This window comes from Marmota marmota, unplaced genomic scaffold (assembly GCF_001458135.2).
Source record: "Marmota marmota marmota unplaced genomic scaffold, marMar, whole genome shotgun sequence".
Taxonomy (NCBI): domain Eukaryota; kingdom Metazoa; phylum Chordata; class Mammalia; order Rodentia; family Sciuridae; genus Marmota; species Marmota marmota.
Genome location: NW_025999895.1, coordinates 1,240,958 through 1,258,871, shown reverse-complemented (window position 1 = coordinate 1,258,871; position 17,914 = coordinate 1,240,958). Strand labels below are relative to the sequence as shown.

The window sequence follows — 17,914 nt, the reverse complement described above, 5'->3', positions numbered from 1 at the left end:
CATGGCCACCCTTACCACTGCCCCTCTCTTCTGCCCTCCTCCCCACAGAGGAAGAACGGGGCCCTGTCCATCGCCCTGTCTGCCCGCAACGCCAAGGCCATCCTAGGAAAGGGCAGGAAGCTGGGCAAGGTGAAGAGCAAGGCTGTCAGCACCCAGGTAGCAGCCCGCCCAGCCCGGGAGCCGGGCCCCGCCTCTCCTGCCCTGCCTGACTCCTCTGGCCCCCAGGCTCAGGGCCGAGCGGTGAGCCGGCTGCTGGACACCTTCGCTGCGGAACACGACTTCGAGTTCGCCCGAGACAGCAGCTTCTCGGAGGAGGAGGAGGAGGCCAGCAGCCCCCTGAGTGTGGAGCAGAGCACTGCCCTGGGTGAGTGGGCGGGACGGGCACCAGGCTGGGTGGGGTGGGCTGGCGCTGACGCTCTCCCCCACAGCTCGATCCTGCACCATCCATAAGGAGGACCTGCAAGACGGGCTGCCCGTGCTCATCCCCAAGGAGGACAGCCTGCTGTACGCGGGCAGCGTCAGGACCCTGCAGCCCCCCGACATGTGAGGCCCGGTGTGGACGGGAGGGACAGGGCTACAGCTGCAAGTCCCCCACAGGCCCCTCACGCTCTCCCATACCCTCAGCTACAGCATCGTCATCGAGGGCGAGAGAGGCAATCGGCAGCGGATCTACTCGCTGGAACAACTACTGCAGGAGGCGGTGAGGGAGGCACCTGCCTGGGGGACAGCCTTGGGGGTTTGCCCTGGGCCCGGAGACAGCCTTGGCCTGGCCCTTTGGAGAGCCCCTGTGGCCAGGCCCCGCCTGCTCACAGGCCACTCTCCTCTGCCCACCACCACTCACTGCAGGTTCTGGACGTCAGGCCACAATCCAGCCGGTACCTCCCGCCTGGCACACGAGTATGTGCCTACTGGAGCCAGAAATCTCGCTGCCTGTACCCAGGCAACGTGGTCCGAGGTAAGCCTGTCCAAGAAGCACCCGGGCCAGGCTCCCTCTGAGACCCTGTGTACCTGGAGACCCCACCCACACAGCACTTCATGCCGGGGAGGACGGAGAGGCACACCTGGGCCCCTGCTTAGAGCAACACCACAGGAGCATCTCCCAGGGGCCATGAGAAGCAAGGAGGGCCTGGGCAGAGAGGTGCCCATGTCCAGCCAGGCAGGGGGGCTGGGAGGACGGACTCAGAGCCCAGTGCTGGGTCCCCAGATCCATGGTGCACAGACCAGCTCTCCCGAGGCAGACCTCTGGTGCCAGGGCAGGATGGCTGGTGGGTCCTCAGAGGAGTGAGCGGAGGCCTGCTGGACTCTCCTGGAAGGGGCCTCCTCCCAGGTGACTTGGCTAGAGGTGTGTGTGCACCTGCACAGGTGCATGCCCTGGGGTTGAGTGGCCTAACACCTGCCAGCCACGCCCCAGGAGGGCCGAGAAGGCCGTTGGCGCCCAGGCTGCAGTGGCAACTCCAGGGCCAGCGGGGACTGGAGAGTAGCAACATCCCGCTCAGCCCCCCACTGTCCCTCCTGCCACGTGCTCAGGCTGTGTCCCCTCGGCAGGTGCCTCCAGCGACGAGGAGGAAGACCTGGACTCCGTGGTTGTGGAGTTTGACGATGGGGACACAGGCCACATTGCTGTCTCTAACATCAGGTTGCTGCCTCCGGACTTCAAGATCCAGTGTGAGCACCCTGCATGCTCCCCTCCCCGGCCCTCCTGCCCAGGCCAGCTCTACCTCAGCTCCCAGAGAGGAGGAAGGGAGGAGGGGTGCCCCCCGGGCCCCACTGAGCCCTTCTGCCCGTTCTGCAGGCACAGAGCCCTCTCCAGCCTTGCTGGTGTCCAGCAGCTGCCGGAGGACCAAGAAGGCAGCCAACGAGGCCCCCCCATCCAGTGAGGCCCCCACCCCCAGCCTCTCCCCTAAAACACAGGATGGCCCTGAAGCCACAAAGACCCCTGGGAAGAAATCCATCGTCAAAGACAAAGCTGGTATTTGCAGGACTGCAAGAGCCCAGGGCAGGGAGGCCCTGGTGGGGGTGGGCAGCCCGGGAGGGGGAGCACCCACGGGGAAGCCTGGTAGGGCTGGGGAGGGGCAGGTGGAGGCCACCCGGGGACCCAGCTGGTGCCACTGACCCTACCTGGCTTCCCCCCCAGGCAAAGCAGACCTCCTAACCTCAGGTGCCAAGTCCCCCACGGGGGCCTCGGACCACTTCCTAGGCCACAGGGGCAGCCCCCTGCTGAGCTGGTCAGCGGTGGCGCAGACCAAGCGCAAGGCGGCAGCGGCGGCGGGCAGCAAAGGGCCAGGGGTGCTGCAGAACCTCTTCCAGCTCCACAGCGCCAAGAAGCTGCGGGCCCGCGAGGCCCTGTTCCCCGCACACACCGCGGCCACCCCTGTGTTCGGCAACGGCTTCCGCGCCGACTCCTTCAGCAGCCTGGCCAGCTCCTATGCACCCTTTGTCAGCGGGTCTGGGTCAGGCCTGCCCGGGGGAGCCCACAAGTTGCTACGGGCCAAGAAGTCTGAGCGGGCGGAGGCTGAGAAGGGCGGGCGGCGGCGGGCAGGCAGCGAGTTCCCGGTCAAGCTGGACCACGAAGGCGTGACCTCCCCCAAGAACAAGAACTGCAAGGCGCTGCTCGTGGGTGACAAGGACTTCGGCCCCAAGCTGGGGCGGCCCCTGCCCAGCCCCAGCTACACACACCCGGCCCTCATGGGCAAGGACAAGAAGGGGCGGGCACCTGCCCACCCGCTGCCCATGGGGCTGGCTCTGCGCAAGTACGCAGGGCAAGCCGAGTACCCACTGCCCTGCGACAGCGACTGCCCCAGCTCCTACTCGGACGAGGACGAGGATGGGCCGGGGCTGGCCGCCGGCATGCCCTCCCGCTTCCTCACCCGCCTGTCCATGTCCTCCTCCTCGTCCGGCTCGTCCACATCCTCCTCCTCAGGCTCCATGTCCACCTCCAGCCTCTGCTCCTCAGACAACGAGGACTCCTCCTACAGCTCTGACGGGGAGGACCCGGCCCTGCTGCTGCAGACCTGTCTCACCCACCCCGTGCCCGCCCTCCTGGCCCAGCCCGAGGCCCTGCGCTCCAAGGGGGGCAGCCCCCATGCCCATGCACAGCGCTGCTTCCTGTCCAGGGCCACGGTGGCCAGTGCAGGTGCGGGCACCGGCCCCAGTGGTGGCAAATCCAAGCTTAAGCGCAAGGAGGCCTTGAGCTTCTCCAAAGCCAAAGAGCTTTCCCGGGGGCAGCGGCTGCCCTCCGTGGAGAACCGGCCAAAGATCTCAGCCTTCCTGCCTGCCCGGCAGCTCTGGAAGTGGTCGGGGAACCCCACACAGGTAGGCGGGCTCCTCTCCCCAGGGCCCAGGGCCAGCAGAGGAGCTCCTGTCCCCAAAGAAACTGGGTTCCTGTCTCTTTTCCTGTCCACACCCGAGTGCGGCTCTGGGGTAGCCGGGCCTCCTTTGGACGGGGCAGCTGCCTTTGTCCTTGGCTATGCTGTCCTACCAACGACTCCGCACCTCGGCCCAGCAGGTGCCTGCGCTCTGCTTCCCCTGGGCCATGTCCCTGGGTAGTTCTGGGGGCTTTTTCTGAGTTGGTGGGGAGGCGGCCAGCTTTGGGGGGCTGCGGGAGGTGGCACCACGTGGACGTTCCTGGTACCTGAACTTGCTCATGGGTGCCTGGGGTTGTCCATGGGGCCCTTTGCACTTGTGGACAGTGCTGTGCTGAACCCAGGCGCTCCACTCTGCCCCGATTCTGCCATCGGGATCACTGCAGTCTTCCTGTCCGACCCTGTGTGCAGGGCAAACCCGGGCGTGGCCCACTCCCAGGACCAGGGTCTGTGCCTGGCAGCACAGTGTGGGCATTTCTGCCCTCCCAGGAGCCCTTGGGCATCACCCAGAGGCTACACTGTTCCTCCTGCTCTCACTAGGCCTGTCCTCCTCACCTGGGCACTCCTCACCTGCTGCCTCTGGCTGTCCCCCTGCAGAGACGTGGCATGAAGGGAAAGGCCCGGAAGCTGTTCTACAAGGCCATCGTCCGGGGCAAGGAGGTGCTGCGCATTGGGGACTGTGCCGTCTTCCTGTCGGCCGGGAGGCCCAACCTGCCCTACATCGGCCGCATCGAGAGCATGTGGGAATCTTGGGGCAGCAACATGGTGGTGAAGGTCAAGTGGTTCTACCACCCCGAGGAGACCAAGCTGGGGAAGCGGCAGAGTGATGGGAAGGTGAGGGTCTGGGGGTGGTGAAGCAGGCACAGTGGGGGCAGCATNNCGGGTGGTGGGGCGCGGGCTGAGGCCGGCCCCGACGCCATGCGCCCCGCCCGGCAGAACGCGCTGTACCAGTCGAGCCACGAGGACGAGAACGACGTGCAGACCATCTCCCACAAGTGCCAGGTGGTGGCCCGGGAGCAGTACGAGCAGATGGCCCGGAGCCGCAAGTGCCAGGACCGGCAGGACCTCTACTACCTGGCGGGCACCTACGACCCCACCACCGGGCGCCTGGTGACGGCGGAGGGCGTGCCCATCCTGTGCTGAGCTGCCCGCCCGGCCAAGCAAGGAGCCCCGAGGTCGGGCTGAGCCAATATGCAAACCCACCCAAGGCTTTCCCGTGATTTTCCCTGGAAAGAGCGCTCTTAGGCGTGGACCCCAGTCCCGTCCATCTGCTGTGGAGGGTCAGGCTGGCCCCAGGCCCCCGGCCACTCTGCTTTCCCGCATCGGCAGTTCTCGAGATTCGTATCCAAGCCATATTTCCTATACCTCCGACTGTCCCACCAGGGAAAGCAGAAATCAGGTGTGTCGTCTATTTATTTCTCTATGTAAATATTGTATTTCTGCGGGGAAGTTTTATGGAAAAAAGTGGAAAAGGATTTTCCTCCCACTGGCGTGACGAGGGTGTGTCTGTGTGTGCGTGTGTCTGTGTCTGTGTGTGTGTCCACGCGAGCGTGTGCAGGGATTTTGTTCTGGAGTTTTCTATGGAAATGCGCTGTTCTCCTCAGCCTAGCTGAGTCCCTGAGGGGGCGCTCGTGTCAACAGAGGTAGCTCGTGTCAACTGGGGGCAGAGACCCCGGGACAGGTCGGGCGGGACCTGTTGCACCCTGTGATCTCTTAAGGGCCGACTGTAGACAGAAGTCACACTGGAGTTCATTTCCTTTGGATACATCTCTTAGGTAAAGGAAGAATCGGGGTTGGGGGTGGCAATGAGGGTCCCCCTGGAAAGAAAGGATTCCGGGCCAGGAGACGAAAGCAGGCTCCGTAGCCCCCCACCCAGGAGGGCAGCGGCCAGGCGTACCTTACCTCTGCTTAAAACAAAACAAAAGCGAACAAGTGTTTTAAGATACGAAAAGAAAAGGCGATGTCTTTATTTTATGCCCTAAATATTCCCCGTCATTTCTGATTTCCGTTCACATGGCCAGTTTGTCACAGGGAGCAGGGCTTGGTCAGCCCTGACCCCCTTCTCACCACCGGGGGGGGGTGTGAAAGACACCCCTTCCCCTCCAGGCGCTTCCCCTGGTGCCCACAACCACTGGCCAACCTCACTGGCCTGCTCAGGCACAGATGGTGGAGAGTCCTGTGGAGGCACTGGGGTGGGGAGAAGGACCCTACCCCTTCTCCTCTCTTCCCGGCTTCTGGCCCTCAGCCCCCTGCCCGTCCCGCCCCGTGGGGTTTCTGGGTCTTTCTGTGGCCACTTGGCAGGACAGATTTCCTGGCCTGGCAGGATCATGCCTGGGGCACAGAACAAGCATCTCCTGTGCCCACCCCCTGGCCACCACCCCTGCCAGAGGCCCTTGTCCTCAGAACTGTGTTGGGGGACACATGCTCCCCAGGTCCTGTCACCAATTCCTCATCCCACTGGGAGCTGCAGGAAGGCTCCCAGAAGGAAGGGTGTGGGTGGACACCCGCATCCCAGTCAGGCCCTCTCCGCCCCTTCCTTCGCTCGGGCCCAACACCGAGTCTCGTTTCCTCAGCTGCTGCCTGTCCCCCACCCCATGCTCTTGGTGGCTCCACAGGGCGCTCAAGAACGGGGAGGGGGCTGTTGTACAGGGCCCCGGCACCCAGCTTTCCCGCCACCCCCCCCATCTCCCCAGCGTCTCCGCGCGGGTGCAGTCTCTCACTCCTGGTGGTGGTTGGGGAAGTGCCCAACAAGGTCCCGCAGGAGGCCTGGCAGTCAGACATGTCCAGAGAAGGAAGGCGCACCGGCCGCTGGCTCTAGGGTCCAGGCTGCTCAGCCCCATGGCGAGGAGCGGCAGCGTCGGGAGGGCCTCCTTCCTGCTCGTGAAGCTCCCTTCCCGCCCTGCGGGGCTCTCCTGTGTCCGCATCTTGCGTTTTGTTTCTCTCTTTCCTTTCTTTCCGTGTGTGTGCGACTGGCGCGACCCCTCCCCTCGTGGCTAAAGCACGATCCTTGTAAATGTGTAACTAAGAGGATGGTTGGATTTTTTTTTCAATGTACACACTAAAAATAAAACAAACAAAAAAGGTTTTATGAACAGCAAACTATGTAAAGGCATTTTAGTATTAAATTTTTTATTGATAACTTGCTTAAGAATAAATATATGAACTATTGTACAGGTTTTCTGTGGTCCGGATCATGACTGTGCTAGCCCCTGTGTGTGTGTGTGTGTGTGTGTGTGCGCGCGCGCGCGCGTGCGTGACACAGTGGCTTCCCAGAGACCCTGGCACTCCTGGAGGCTCAGCGGACACATCCAGGCCTGGGATGGGGGACCTGGGCAGGGCGTCCCCGCCTGCCTCTGTGTTAGCCTGAGTAGAGCCCCGCAGGGCGCTGAGCCCAGCCAGGAAGGGCGCGTGTGACCAGCATGGACTTGAACCCGCCGACGTGGCCAGAGTGGGCACCCCTGGGAGGGGAACAAGATGGGTGAGAGAGGTTCCCCAAAGCCCACTCAGCGCCATGGACAACGGGGATGAGTACTGCAGACAGGACGGGGCACCGCCTCAGGGGGCAAGAACCACGCACTCAGCGTTCCAAGGCGGCAGTCCTAACTGTTAAACAGGACTGTGCAGCCCCAGAGGCAGACCCAAGATCGGGGTGCACTGGGAATGGGGTACAGCACACACCCCAGCTGGGGACAACCCCACCCATGGGGCTATAGACCCAAGGAAGCCTAGCACTCGCCAGGGCCAGGCCACTGGGTGGGGGTCCCGGGGGGGCAGGTGCGCGGAGGCAAGGTGGCTGGGCAGTGGAGCTGTGCCGTATGCACACAGGCTGGCCCTGGCTGAGGCCGCCCTTCCTCCACTCCTGCCCTGCTGGGACCCAGAGAAAGACCCTAAGTAGGCAGATGGGGCACAGGCTGGGCCAGAGGCCTGGTAGGCTGAGGGCTGGAAACTGGGGGGAGGAGGAGGCCTGGCTGAAGGCCACCAAGGGGCCTTGGAATGTGAGCGGGGTCGGGGCGGGGGTGAGCCCCGGGCAGGTGACCACTGGGCAGTCCAACCAAGCAGGACCCATCTCGAGGGTTCGCCTTCTCTGAGGAGGTCTGCAGGAGTCTGGTGAACCCAGGAGGAGGACACACAGCCCAGCCCCATGGCCATCCCCACCCTGGCCTCCGCCCCCTCATCCTCAACATCTGTGCCCTCCCCTCCCACCCTCTGCTCCATCCCTGCCCTTTCCTCCTCCCACCTCATCTCAGGCAGGGTGGTCCTGGCCTTCCAGAACCTACTGCCCCAGAATGGGGCCCGGGGCCAAGGGCAGGGCGTCAGGGGAAGGACACAGGGCTGCGGACCCCTGAGGGTTAAACATGCAAGACTACACTTTGATCAAGACAAACGAGGCATTATGCGAAATGCTGAAACAAGATAAATGATGGCCCTGGGTGAGTGGGATCAATAGACTGATGTTTCATCAGGTAGAAATGACAGCCCCGCGGATCGCAATTCGTTTTTAATACCACAGACCAATCGGGGACGAGGGGGCTTTAATTGCTGGTCCAGGCGAGGTTGCAGGGCTGGCGAGGCAGCGAAGCTCAGACCAGGCCAGATGTGGGGGAAGCTCGCTCCAGCACCCAGCCAGCCAGAGAGGGCCCCTCCCGGGCCTCTGGGTGCCGGCTGCAAAAGTCAGTGGTGCTCCAGGAGAACCCTCGCAGGCTCCCTGTCCCAACCTGCCAAGCCCCTCCATTCCATGAGGGTCAGAGACCTGGCCTCGGGCTTTCTGTGCCCTTCCCTGGCACCTGCACCCTCTGTACCCCACCGAAGGCCACCTGCTCCTACCTGCCTGGGACAGTGACAAGAGTCCAGCCTGAGTGGACAAGCTCCAGGTAGACGGTCAGGCTGTGGGTCATTCAAGGTCAAGTCCCCTACTCAGTGACACCCCCTCATGACTGCGCCAGGGAAACCAAGAGGCCCCAGTAATGCCATCCTTAGCCTGCCCGGACTCCAGGAAAGAGGTGGGCAGGGCACGCAGCTGACTTGGCATCTATTTGGCTTCCAGACTAGGCCCCCGGTGCCACCTAACTCTTCCCAGATGACCCTGGCCCCAGTGTCCTCACTTGTGAACTGGAGACCTCGACTCTCCATTGCTCACCGACCCTAAAACCAGGCAGCCTAAGGGACTTCTGAACCAACATGGGCAGGACCCACCCAGTCCACTTCAGGCCAGGGCAGGGAGAGACGGGGCCCTCCCCGGTGCCTCCTCCTCCACTCTCCTAGGCCTCCAGGCCACGGGGATACAGCAAGGCCTGGGCCTAGTGGGGAGAGCCAGCCCCTACCCTGCTGTTAGGTCAGGGTCCTGGCTTGCTGCACAGCTCCTCAGGGACCAGGGAACTGTGGATTCCCCAGGCTGTGGCTCGGGGACGGAGGGCTTCACTGAGTGCCTGCTCCTGGGGTACATGGGTCCTGCATGCAACCAGCCCTGTTGAGAGACCCCTGGGTGTCAGGAACGTGACCCGCCATGCTCACGAGAAGGAGCTGGAGACGAGCTCCGGCCTGCTGCAAACACCCTAGCATTGGCCAGCCAGCCCCAACAGACCCGCGACACCCCTGTCCCCTCACAGCAGGGCACGTGTGTTCTCAACCCCCAGCAATGTGATCCCTCCCAACATGGACACTGCTTGTTTCTTTCTCAGCCATCCATCCCTCTGTCCTTCCCAGGCTGATCCAGAGGCCTCCCTGACCCACCCTGCCCCAAGGTTCGAGCAACCCTCCCCTGAGCCGTCGGATGGTCTGAAGGCCCCCTCACAATACTTCGCTGAGAGGGGAAGTTCAAACCACCCTCGTTACGGGGAGCCTCTAACAGGTTTATGATCATGCCCCTTGTCAGGAATCTGTTTGGGCTTATAAGAAACAGGCTTGGGATGCAGCTCCGGGGGCGTGCTGCCCTACCCTGAGAGGCCCTAGATTCAACCCCAATTTGTTTTTGCAAACAAAACAACAGAGACAAGCTCTGGCCAGCAGGGCGGTGAGACGGCTGCACCACAGGTACCAGGCCTCAGTGCTCCTCCACAGCCCCACAATGGCTCCCTTTTTCTGGAGCCTGCAGGGATGGTCTGGACAAGCCAAGAGGGAAAGGCAATGTAGAGGGTGGGAGGAGGGTGAGAAGGGGGCACATGCCCACAGACAAGGGCAGGCCAGCCGCACAGTGCCCAGGCAGCCTGGGCCCCACTGGAGGGCGAGTGGCAAATGTGGAGGACCAGCAGGAAAACCACTCCTCCTCCAGCCGAGCAGGGCTCCAAAGTGTCAAAGCCCTCAAAAGGCACCCAAGGCCACTGCTCCTGAGTCCCTCAGTCCCTCATGCTGCGGGGAAAGGCTTCTCTATGCTGGACCCGACCAGCTGGGGGGCCACTCTGCACCCACGTGGCTCCGGCTTGTGAACCGCCAGGCGGCTCTGGTCACACGAGCCAATCAGGCCCATCCCGGTATCTCCGCCCCTGCACCACAGTGATTGGCTTTGGGTGATCACATGACCCAGGCTGAGCCAATGAGAGTCTGTCCCTGGGATCCCACGGGCTAACCCCGCTTTTTGGAGGGAGCCTGGTGAGGACGTTGCAAACCTGGGTGTTTAGTAGCTGTTTCCCACGGTGATTGATCTAGTCTCCGCTTGGTACTGGGCTCGGGCAGTGACCGAGGCGGAACTCCCAGGTGGCGTGGCTGAATGAGTTACGGGACTACCAGATTCCGTTTAATTTCACACAAAGAAATTTGTGGCACGTGTGTTCCATGGAATATTTAGAACATACTCATACTAAAAAATGATTCGTTCTTTATCTGAAATTTAAACATAACCTGACATCTTGTATTTTATTTGCTAAATCTGGCAACCTTGAAGCCCAGCTGTCCACAACCCACCTAGCAGTAAGCAGGTACACTAGCTGCCTATCACCCAGCAGAAAGGGTGCACTCAAAAGAGGCCAGACAGATGCTGAAGACACTGGAGGCCTCTGGAGCCCACTTCTGTCATGTTGACCCTCCCTCACCACAAATTCATGGCCACTCAGAAGTCCTTTAGCCTACTGACCAAGGAGGCAGCAGCCACATTTACAGATAGCTCTTTGCAGAATGTCAGCAATATCCCGAGTGCAAGGCTGAGCCATATAGCCCCCTTTATAGCACCACCCTCCCAGGATACAAACGTTGAGCAGCTGTCTTCATGTCCAAGGTGAAGGTCAGTGCAGAGCTCCAGTAGTGCCTGGCCATCTAGTCAGACACGAGGGACTAGGAAGGAGAACATGGCAGACAAGAGCCAGGCAGGATTCAGTTGGAAAACATCTTGGGCTGCGCCCAGCTGGCATGCCCATGTGAGTATCACCAGAGGCCCAACTGCCAGTTAAGTTCTTACTAGTCAGGGCACATGACCCAGCTAGCCAGCCTGGAGCTTGCTCAGGGCTTGCAGGGGTCAGGCAGGACGATCATGCCCAGGACCCCACCATGAGGCTCCGTGCCCATGGCTAACTCGGGCGGGTCCCCAGTGCAGATGTCGGGAGTGAGAGCAGACCTTGAATTCCAGCTGTGGGGCTGCTGACAGTTTTGGACTCCCTCCACTGTCGTGTGGGCAGAATGTCCTCACCTTGTCCTCACCAGGAGTAGTCTCAGTTCTGGATTTGAACACGCCATGGGCCTGGACAAGCTAGGCCTGCCCAGGAAACCCCACCCCACCCCTGCGACTAAGGAGCTCATTTCCAAGTACAGGTCCAGCAAGGAGCTGAGCTGTGACCCTTCTCCATCCCACCCTGGCCTGGTGTCCAGGCTCCAGGGCCTGACCATTCTGAGGTGGGGCAAAGAGCTGGAGCCAGAGGTAGAGTTGGAGGAATCAGAGCCTCCCACTGTCACACCAGGGTCCTGGACTCCACCTCCTGTCCTGCATCAGACCTGTGCTGGTCTGCAGCGTCGCACCCACAGGAGGACAACATGCCAGTCCAGGGACTGGGAGCCATAACCATCAAGTCATTGCAGGGAATGGGAGGAAGATGGCAAGCTGCCAGGCTGGCCTGTAGCTAGGCAGGGGCCATGGGCGGAAGTGGGGACCTCAGGAGCTTCCTCTCTGATGTGCTAATGACCCTGGGAAGCCAGGAGCCACAGGCTCCCTCGGAAATAAAGGTTGGGGTAACCATCAGGGAAAGAACCCCCATGCACAGCTTTGCCCAGATGAGCTGGCAGCATGGTGAAGCCAGTGCTGGCCCAGTCCTGAGGAGCTGTGAAGACCCAGTGTCTTCTGACCACTCAGAACTAAAGGAAGGCACCCCATGCATCGTTTCTTTCCTGGGCAGAGGTTTTTATTTCCTCTTTCCTCCCCCTGCCCACCGTGGGCTATCAGATAGGCTGCAGTGGGTAGTGCCCAGGAGTGCTCCCAGCTGCAGATATTGGCAAAGCCTCACCAGAACTTGGAAGATGGGCATGCATGGACGGTGAGCACAGTCATGTCAAGTGGCCTGGGTCAACACCTGGGACTGGGGGAGAGTAATGCTGACCTCTAGACAGTTGCACAGTGTCAGGCCAGGTGCCCAGGAATATAGGACATGAGCTAAGGGTGAGCATGTGGTCACACGGGGCTGGGGCAGGGTCACCGCTGAAGCTGGTCTGCTCTGGAACCTCCTAGCCACTTCGTATGTGTGTGTGTGGGGGGGCGGTGCTGGGACTGAACCCAGGACCTGCACATGCTAGGCAAGTGCTCTGCCACTGAGCCACTCCCCCAAGCCCCTTCTGTCTACTTCTAATGGTTACAAACCCCCTCCCCCAGGCAGGAATTGGTGCTGGTAGAGCTGCTGCCCGAAACCAAATCCGGCAGCCACACAGCTGGCCTGTGGGATGAGGCAGGCTGGCCCTGTCTGGGTCGCATCCCCATGCTCCTGTCCCATCCCCTGCCATGTAAGGAAAGAAGGCAACACAGAGTCACAGACCGAGGGACAGCTGGACAGGCAGGCAGGACTTAGACAGCTAAGTCCTCAGAGGCCCAGAGGCCAGCGCTGACCCCAGTCATTTTGGGGGTGACTTTCCTTTTGGCTGAACGTGTTTTAGTCAGTATTCCATCAGGACCAAAAGACTCTTGGGGTGCCAGCCCTGGTGCCAGGTGCCTGTGACTCCTCCGTTTCACAAACAACGATAGCCTGCTGTGGCCACTGGTGAGTCACACCCTGAGCACCTCTGGGCTTCTGGGTCCTACAAAAACTCTGGTAGGGGTGGGGCCAGTGGGAGTCTGAAGGAGACCACATACCCACACACAGATACTTCCTAATCGCTGAGGTCCGACCCCACGAGTGACTGCCCAGCTGCTCAGCACAGAGTCTGGGACCAGGGGTAGAGTGAGGCCCCTGCAGGAAAAACACGTGTGCACAAGGACTTCAGAGCATGGGGAATGTCCCACGGGAGTGGGCAGGCCTGTCGTCTCTGCTGCTGGGGAGACGGTGGCTCTCGTGAGCCCAGGAGCGTGGGGCCAGCCGGGCAGGGTAGCAAGACCCTGCCTCCTGAAGGCAGAGGGCGGGGGGGTGGGGTTGGGAAGCTGCTGTGTGAGGCCCGCCCGGGTCCTGCAGGCACCCCATCAACAGGACAGGAGCAGGATTTCATAGTTTTTGTTTCTGTTGTTTTCTTTCCTTCTCTTTCTTTTTTGTTTGTCAGTTACCTTAGTTTTTGAGACAGGGTCTCAAGGTTGTGAGCTCCTTCGACCCTCCTGCCTCAGCCTCCTAGCACCTGGGACGGGAGGTATGCACGGCCAGGCCGGCTTCGCCTCTGCCTGCACTGTCCCCCTCCGAGTGTCTGGTTTTATTTTCATGGAATGTGCCCTTCTGTGAGTTCCAGCGCAGGTGTCACAGCAGGAAGGCAGAAAGAGCAGCTGCCACTGGGGATAAGGCGCAGACCCCAACTGGCACTGGGGAGGAGGCTGAGGCCGGGGAGAGACCTTCTCTGTCTCTCTCTGCCTGCTGTTGCTGGGTGGCCAGAGGGTTGCCAGTGCTGAGCACTCGGGTCTCCCAGAGCGTGGCCTTCCTGGCCACGGGCCCTGCTCTCCCCGCAGTGCACAGAGAAGATGGGAAGACCTCTGTGGCCACACCTGCGCCCCACGTAAAGAGGTGGCATGGACAGCCGGCCGCGGAGGGGCCAGAGAGAAGGAGGGAGTGGGGAGGGAGGAGGGACCCCTGGGCCCCCAGGGCCAGAGCTCCGAGCTGCCCTAGCCCGGCCGCTGCTCTTGGGCTGCCTCCTGGCTGGGGGGTCTCTGGGCCAGCCGTGGCCCCCTGGACCTGGTTTCCTTATCTATGGTAGTGAAGAGAGAAGGGGCCCAGGCTACGCCCCAGGGAGGGCACCTCCGCCTCGACATCAGCCCTTCCTCTCCAACCGGGAGGGCCGGTGCCTGCCCTGTCCTTTGTTCCCAGTAACAGACCCCAACTCCACGTGGGCACACGGCCATCCAGAATGAAAGTCACATTCCCCAGCTTCCCTTGCAGCTACAGGCAGTCACGTGACTGAGTTCTGGCCGAGAGACTGGATGCGATGCCACACACAGTGGAAGTGCCCTAATACATAGGGACTGTGCCCTTTCTCCCCTCCAGCTGGTTGTATTGTCGGTGAAATAGCTGGAGCATGGGCAGCCACCTTAGATCCTGAGAAGGAAACCACACAGGAACAACAGAGCTACGAGACAGGATGCTGGGTCCTGGTGACTATGGAGTGACCATATTTCTGTAGAGTCTCTGTGGTGCCTACATCTGATCATGGCTGATGCCTGGGGCATAATTCAGTTTGGCCTCACTCCACAGCTCTCCTTCTATTACCAGCCCTGCCTGTCCACACCCACCTCTCCCCACGCCCTCTCCCTCTGTCCAGAGCCCCACTGTCATTCCGCTGGGGCTGCCTTAGCACTGGACTCAGGAGTCCCCAGGGCACTCTGGTCTCTGAGGCTGAAATCCCCAGTTTGATGTCAAGCCCAAGGCAGGCCCTCCCTCTCCTGGCACAAAGGGCCTGGCATAGCTGTGGTATGCATCCAACTGCTGCCCCCCAGGGCGACATTAACCTGAGGACGGGCCACAGTGTCCACTGCGGTGTCCCCAGCGCCCAGCTCCAGGACGGCATAGCAGGGGCCAGTGAGTGCTCCCAGGTGAGCCTCACAGCACCCCCACCCTGGGCATCGCCCCCCTGAACCTCACAGCACCCCCACCCTGGGCATCGCCCCCCTAAACCTCACAGCACCCCCACCCTGGTCATCACCCCCCTGAACCTCACAGCCCCCCACCCTGGGCACCGCCCCACGAGCCTCACAGCATCACACGGGCTCCAGCCCCCTCTGCTGCCCTCTCCTGCCCTGCCCAGCCCTGACCTCGTGCTGCAGCTCCGAGCCTCGAGGCCTTCCTGCAGCCCACATCTCCGCATGGCGCCTTCTGAACTCCGCCTTCAGACTTGAGGGAAGAATCAAGGCCAGAACTCCAGAAGCAGCCCAGGGCTGGCAGCAGCTGGGCACCCCGTCCACAGGGGCATTGGGAATCAAGGGCAGAGCATGTTCCCCTGGCCCCCACATGGCCAACAGGAAGGGACAGACAGTCCCAAGTGCTGGCATGGGTGTGGGGACCTCAGAAGCCCCTCATGCTGCGGAGGAAGTGGCTGCCAGGACAGCCTCCTGGGGAGAGGGCAATCTGCACTCCAGCTGGACCCTCGCCTCCCTGGCAACCGACACTACACAGACCCAGGGACAGCCGGAGCGTCCACAGCACTGTGTCTGTTAGCAGGGTGGATATGCTGAGCCACATCCCCGGGCGGAGACGCACAGCAGTGCAGGGCACACCCCAGACCTGCAGAGGCCCCAGGACCCGCGTCGCCCAGCAAGAGAGGTGAGCCTCCAGGAGGCCAGGCAGGGCGCTTCCTTAGTGTGCATGTGGTGGCCAGGCAAAACCCACCCACAGGTTAGGAGTGGGGGCATCCTGCCCCGGGGATGGGAGGTCACAAGGAGCCCCTGGGGGCTGGGGCTCGGATGATAATGGTATTCCCACGGGTGTAAAAGTCCATCCATCTCTAAATTTAGAATTGGTGCACTTACCTCAAAATGCATTTTTAAAATGAGGAGAGAGGGCCAGGGGTGTAGCTCCGAGGCATCTGGCATGCACAAGGCCCGAGTCCCACCCTCAGCACAACTACGGAAAAAGTAAAAAAGAAAGAAATGGGGCTTAGTGTGGGATGCAGAGTATGGCCTCCACCCCCGTCCAGCCCTCCTCCCTCAGTCCCTTTCTGCTTAGCGCAGGCCTGGTTTCTGCCTTGAGGTCAGCTTCCTTGAGGAGCTATGCATTGCTGTCCCCTGGCTGAGCCCTCTGTTCCTGAGCTCTGGCCACTTCTTCTGGTCCATCCTCTCTCTTTGACCTTGACGGGTCTCCCTGCCTGCCTGCAGCATGTGGGGCTGTCCCAGCTGTGCAGAGCACCTGCACACCCTGAACCCCCAAGCCAGAGGATGCTCTCTTTTTGTTTTGGAGGGGGAGGGTACTGGGAATTGAACTCAGTGGCACTTTACCCCCGAGCCACACCCCCAGCCCTATGTTGTGTTGTATTTAGAGACAGGTCTCACTGAGTTGCTTAGCACCTTGCTTTTGCTGACGCTGGCTTTGAACTCACAATCCTCCTGCCTCAGCCTCCCAAGCTGCTGGGATTATAGGCATGCACCACCACACCTGGCTAAGAGGCCGCTCCTCTTAAGCACAGACTTCTGAAGTCTTCTTTGCCCCTTCTAGGTGCACTTTGCCCACCGGCAGGATGCATTTCCAACCAGGAAACAGGCTCAGAGAAGACTTAGACTTGGAGCCTCAGGGTCCAGAACCAGCACTTCTGATTCCAGGCCACCAGATCCCAAGCTCTGACAGGTCCATCCAGGGATGGCAAACAGGTCATCTATGTGCTGTTGCAGCAGGGACTGCCTGGAGAACATACTGTGGATTCTGAGGCCACCTCTGGGTGCTGCAGGACAGGGTGGCTGACTGTCTAGTGATCTCTGCCGAATGATGTCCCTGAGGGCCATCCTCACTGGAACCCTACTGTCTGCACACAGGTCGTCTGCACCCACCTCCCTGCCCACAGCAGACACTGACGGCTCCTGTGTGCTTGTAGAGCCTGTGACCACCAAGCTCAAGGCACTGTGCCATGCACATGGCTGTGTGCCCTTTCAGCCTGCCCAAGAGGCCCGTTATCATCACCATGTGACAGGTGTGGAGGGTGAGGGTGGCTTGCCAGGGTCCCTGGCTCCCATGTGGCCAAGGACAGCTGTGCACACCACCAGACCCCACTGAGGCCACACGGCTGGAGCCCCTGGTGTCACTTCCTCAGCCCTGCCTTTCACACCTTTTCCACCACCGACTCCTACCTGCCCTTCAAAGCCACCTCTAGTGCGCCCTCCTCCCCTTGTCCCCTTTTTGTAAGCCCTCCCCCTCCTGACCACTCAGGGCTCCAGACGCTGCAGCCTGGACCTGTGTGTGGCTGCACTGCTAGACCACTGCACTCTCCCACCCTGGACTGCACACATCCTTTCCTCCTTGGGACTCTCAGGATTGAGCCCAGCCTGGTGCAGAAAGACCTCTCCGAAAAGACTTGCTGAGGTAATAAATGTCCCCTGCCTTGGAGGGAAGCCCTCACGTCAGGCTTCGTGCAAGCAAACTCACGGTGCTTCCTCCTTATGTGCTGAGTGCTCAGAAAAGCAGGCCCTGTGGAGGAACAACAGTGAGCAGTATCCACCCTTGCCCTGGGACTTCCGGTCCCATCGTGCCTGGTGACACAAGCTGAGCGTCTAAGGAAAATGGAACATCCAAGAGGGCCACCTGGAGGAGGAGCAGCCTGGACAGCATCGTCCAGGGCACTGACAGGCCCGAGGTCCTCCTCATCCACTGCGCTGGCTCCTGTTGCGACTCCTCACTGACGGGGATGAGGAACCCTCCAGAGAAGGCCCCCTTGGTCCAGGGAGGCTCCAGAGGCTCTGCACCAGGAAGGGACTCAGCCTAGCCCCAACCAGCCATCTCCAGGCCCTGGCAGAGGACGCACATCTCGCTTCCCACTTGCGTGGCAAGTTGTCACCCACAAAACAGAACTAAACAGCAACGTGTCCTAGGAGGGTTTTATTCACACTTCAGTGCGGGTCACCTCCCACTGCCCTGCGCCCCAGAGGCTGACTGCAGGCACCATACCGGTGGGCCTGGCTTTTCCTTCCTAGATCTAGCCAATGGGGAGCCCCAGCAGACAGGAGGAAAGTGAGGTCCACATAGGAAAACAGGCTCCTTCCTGCCAGGTCACAGCGTCCCCTCTCCAAGGTCACAGCTCCCAGAGAGGGGCTTCTTCTGCTGCAGCTGTCCTTCAGGTCTGGGGGATAACAGCTCCCCTTTGTTGCTGGCCCTGGGTATTGCAGGCCTCTCCTTAAGCCCATGTATTTTCCATTTATTCAGCTCTCCTCAAATGCCCCGTCTGAGGGTGCCATAAAAATGTAAGACCGTGTCAATTGCCCATATCAAAAACATTCTTGCATGTTCCACTTGGAGTAGTTTGGAGGGGAGACT

The 17,914-nt window shown here is 61.0% G+C and overlaps 1 protein-coding gene across 1 annotated transcript in view; it reads left to right on the top strand.

Moving 5' to 3' along the window:
* The window catches only part of Bahcc1 (BAH domain and coiled-coil containing 1), a 60,135-nt gene extending 53,597 nt beyond the window's left edge, over positions 1 to 6,538 (top strand). The window contains exons 19-28 of the mRNA XM_048796598.1: positions 2 to 156; positions 226 to 364; positions 429 to 543; positions 625 to 700; positions 847 to 955; positions 1,546 to 1,665; positions 1,793 to 1,969; positions 2,135 to 3,312; positions 3,960 to 4,196; positions 4,299 to 6,538. Coding sequence (XP_048652555.1) covers positions 2 to 156; positions 226 to 364; positions 429 to 543; positions 625 to 700; positions 847 to 955; positions 1,546 to 1,665; positions 1,793 to 1,969; positions 2,135 to 3,312; positions 3,960 to 4,196; positions 4,299 to 4,505 — 2,513 coding nt within the window. The 3' untranslated portion in view covers positions 4,506 to 6,538. The remainder of the gene's footprint in view (position 1; positions 157 to 225; positions 365 to 428; positions 544 to 624; positions 701 to 846; positions 956 to 1,545; positions 1,666 to 1,792; positions 1,970 to 2,134; positions 3,313 to 3,959; positions 4,197 to 4,298) is intronic.
* The last annotated feature ends 11,376 nt before the right edge of the window (positions 6,539 to 17,914 follow it).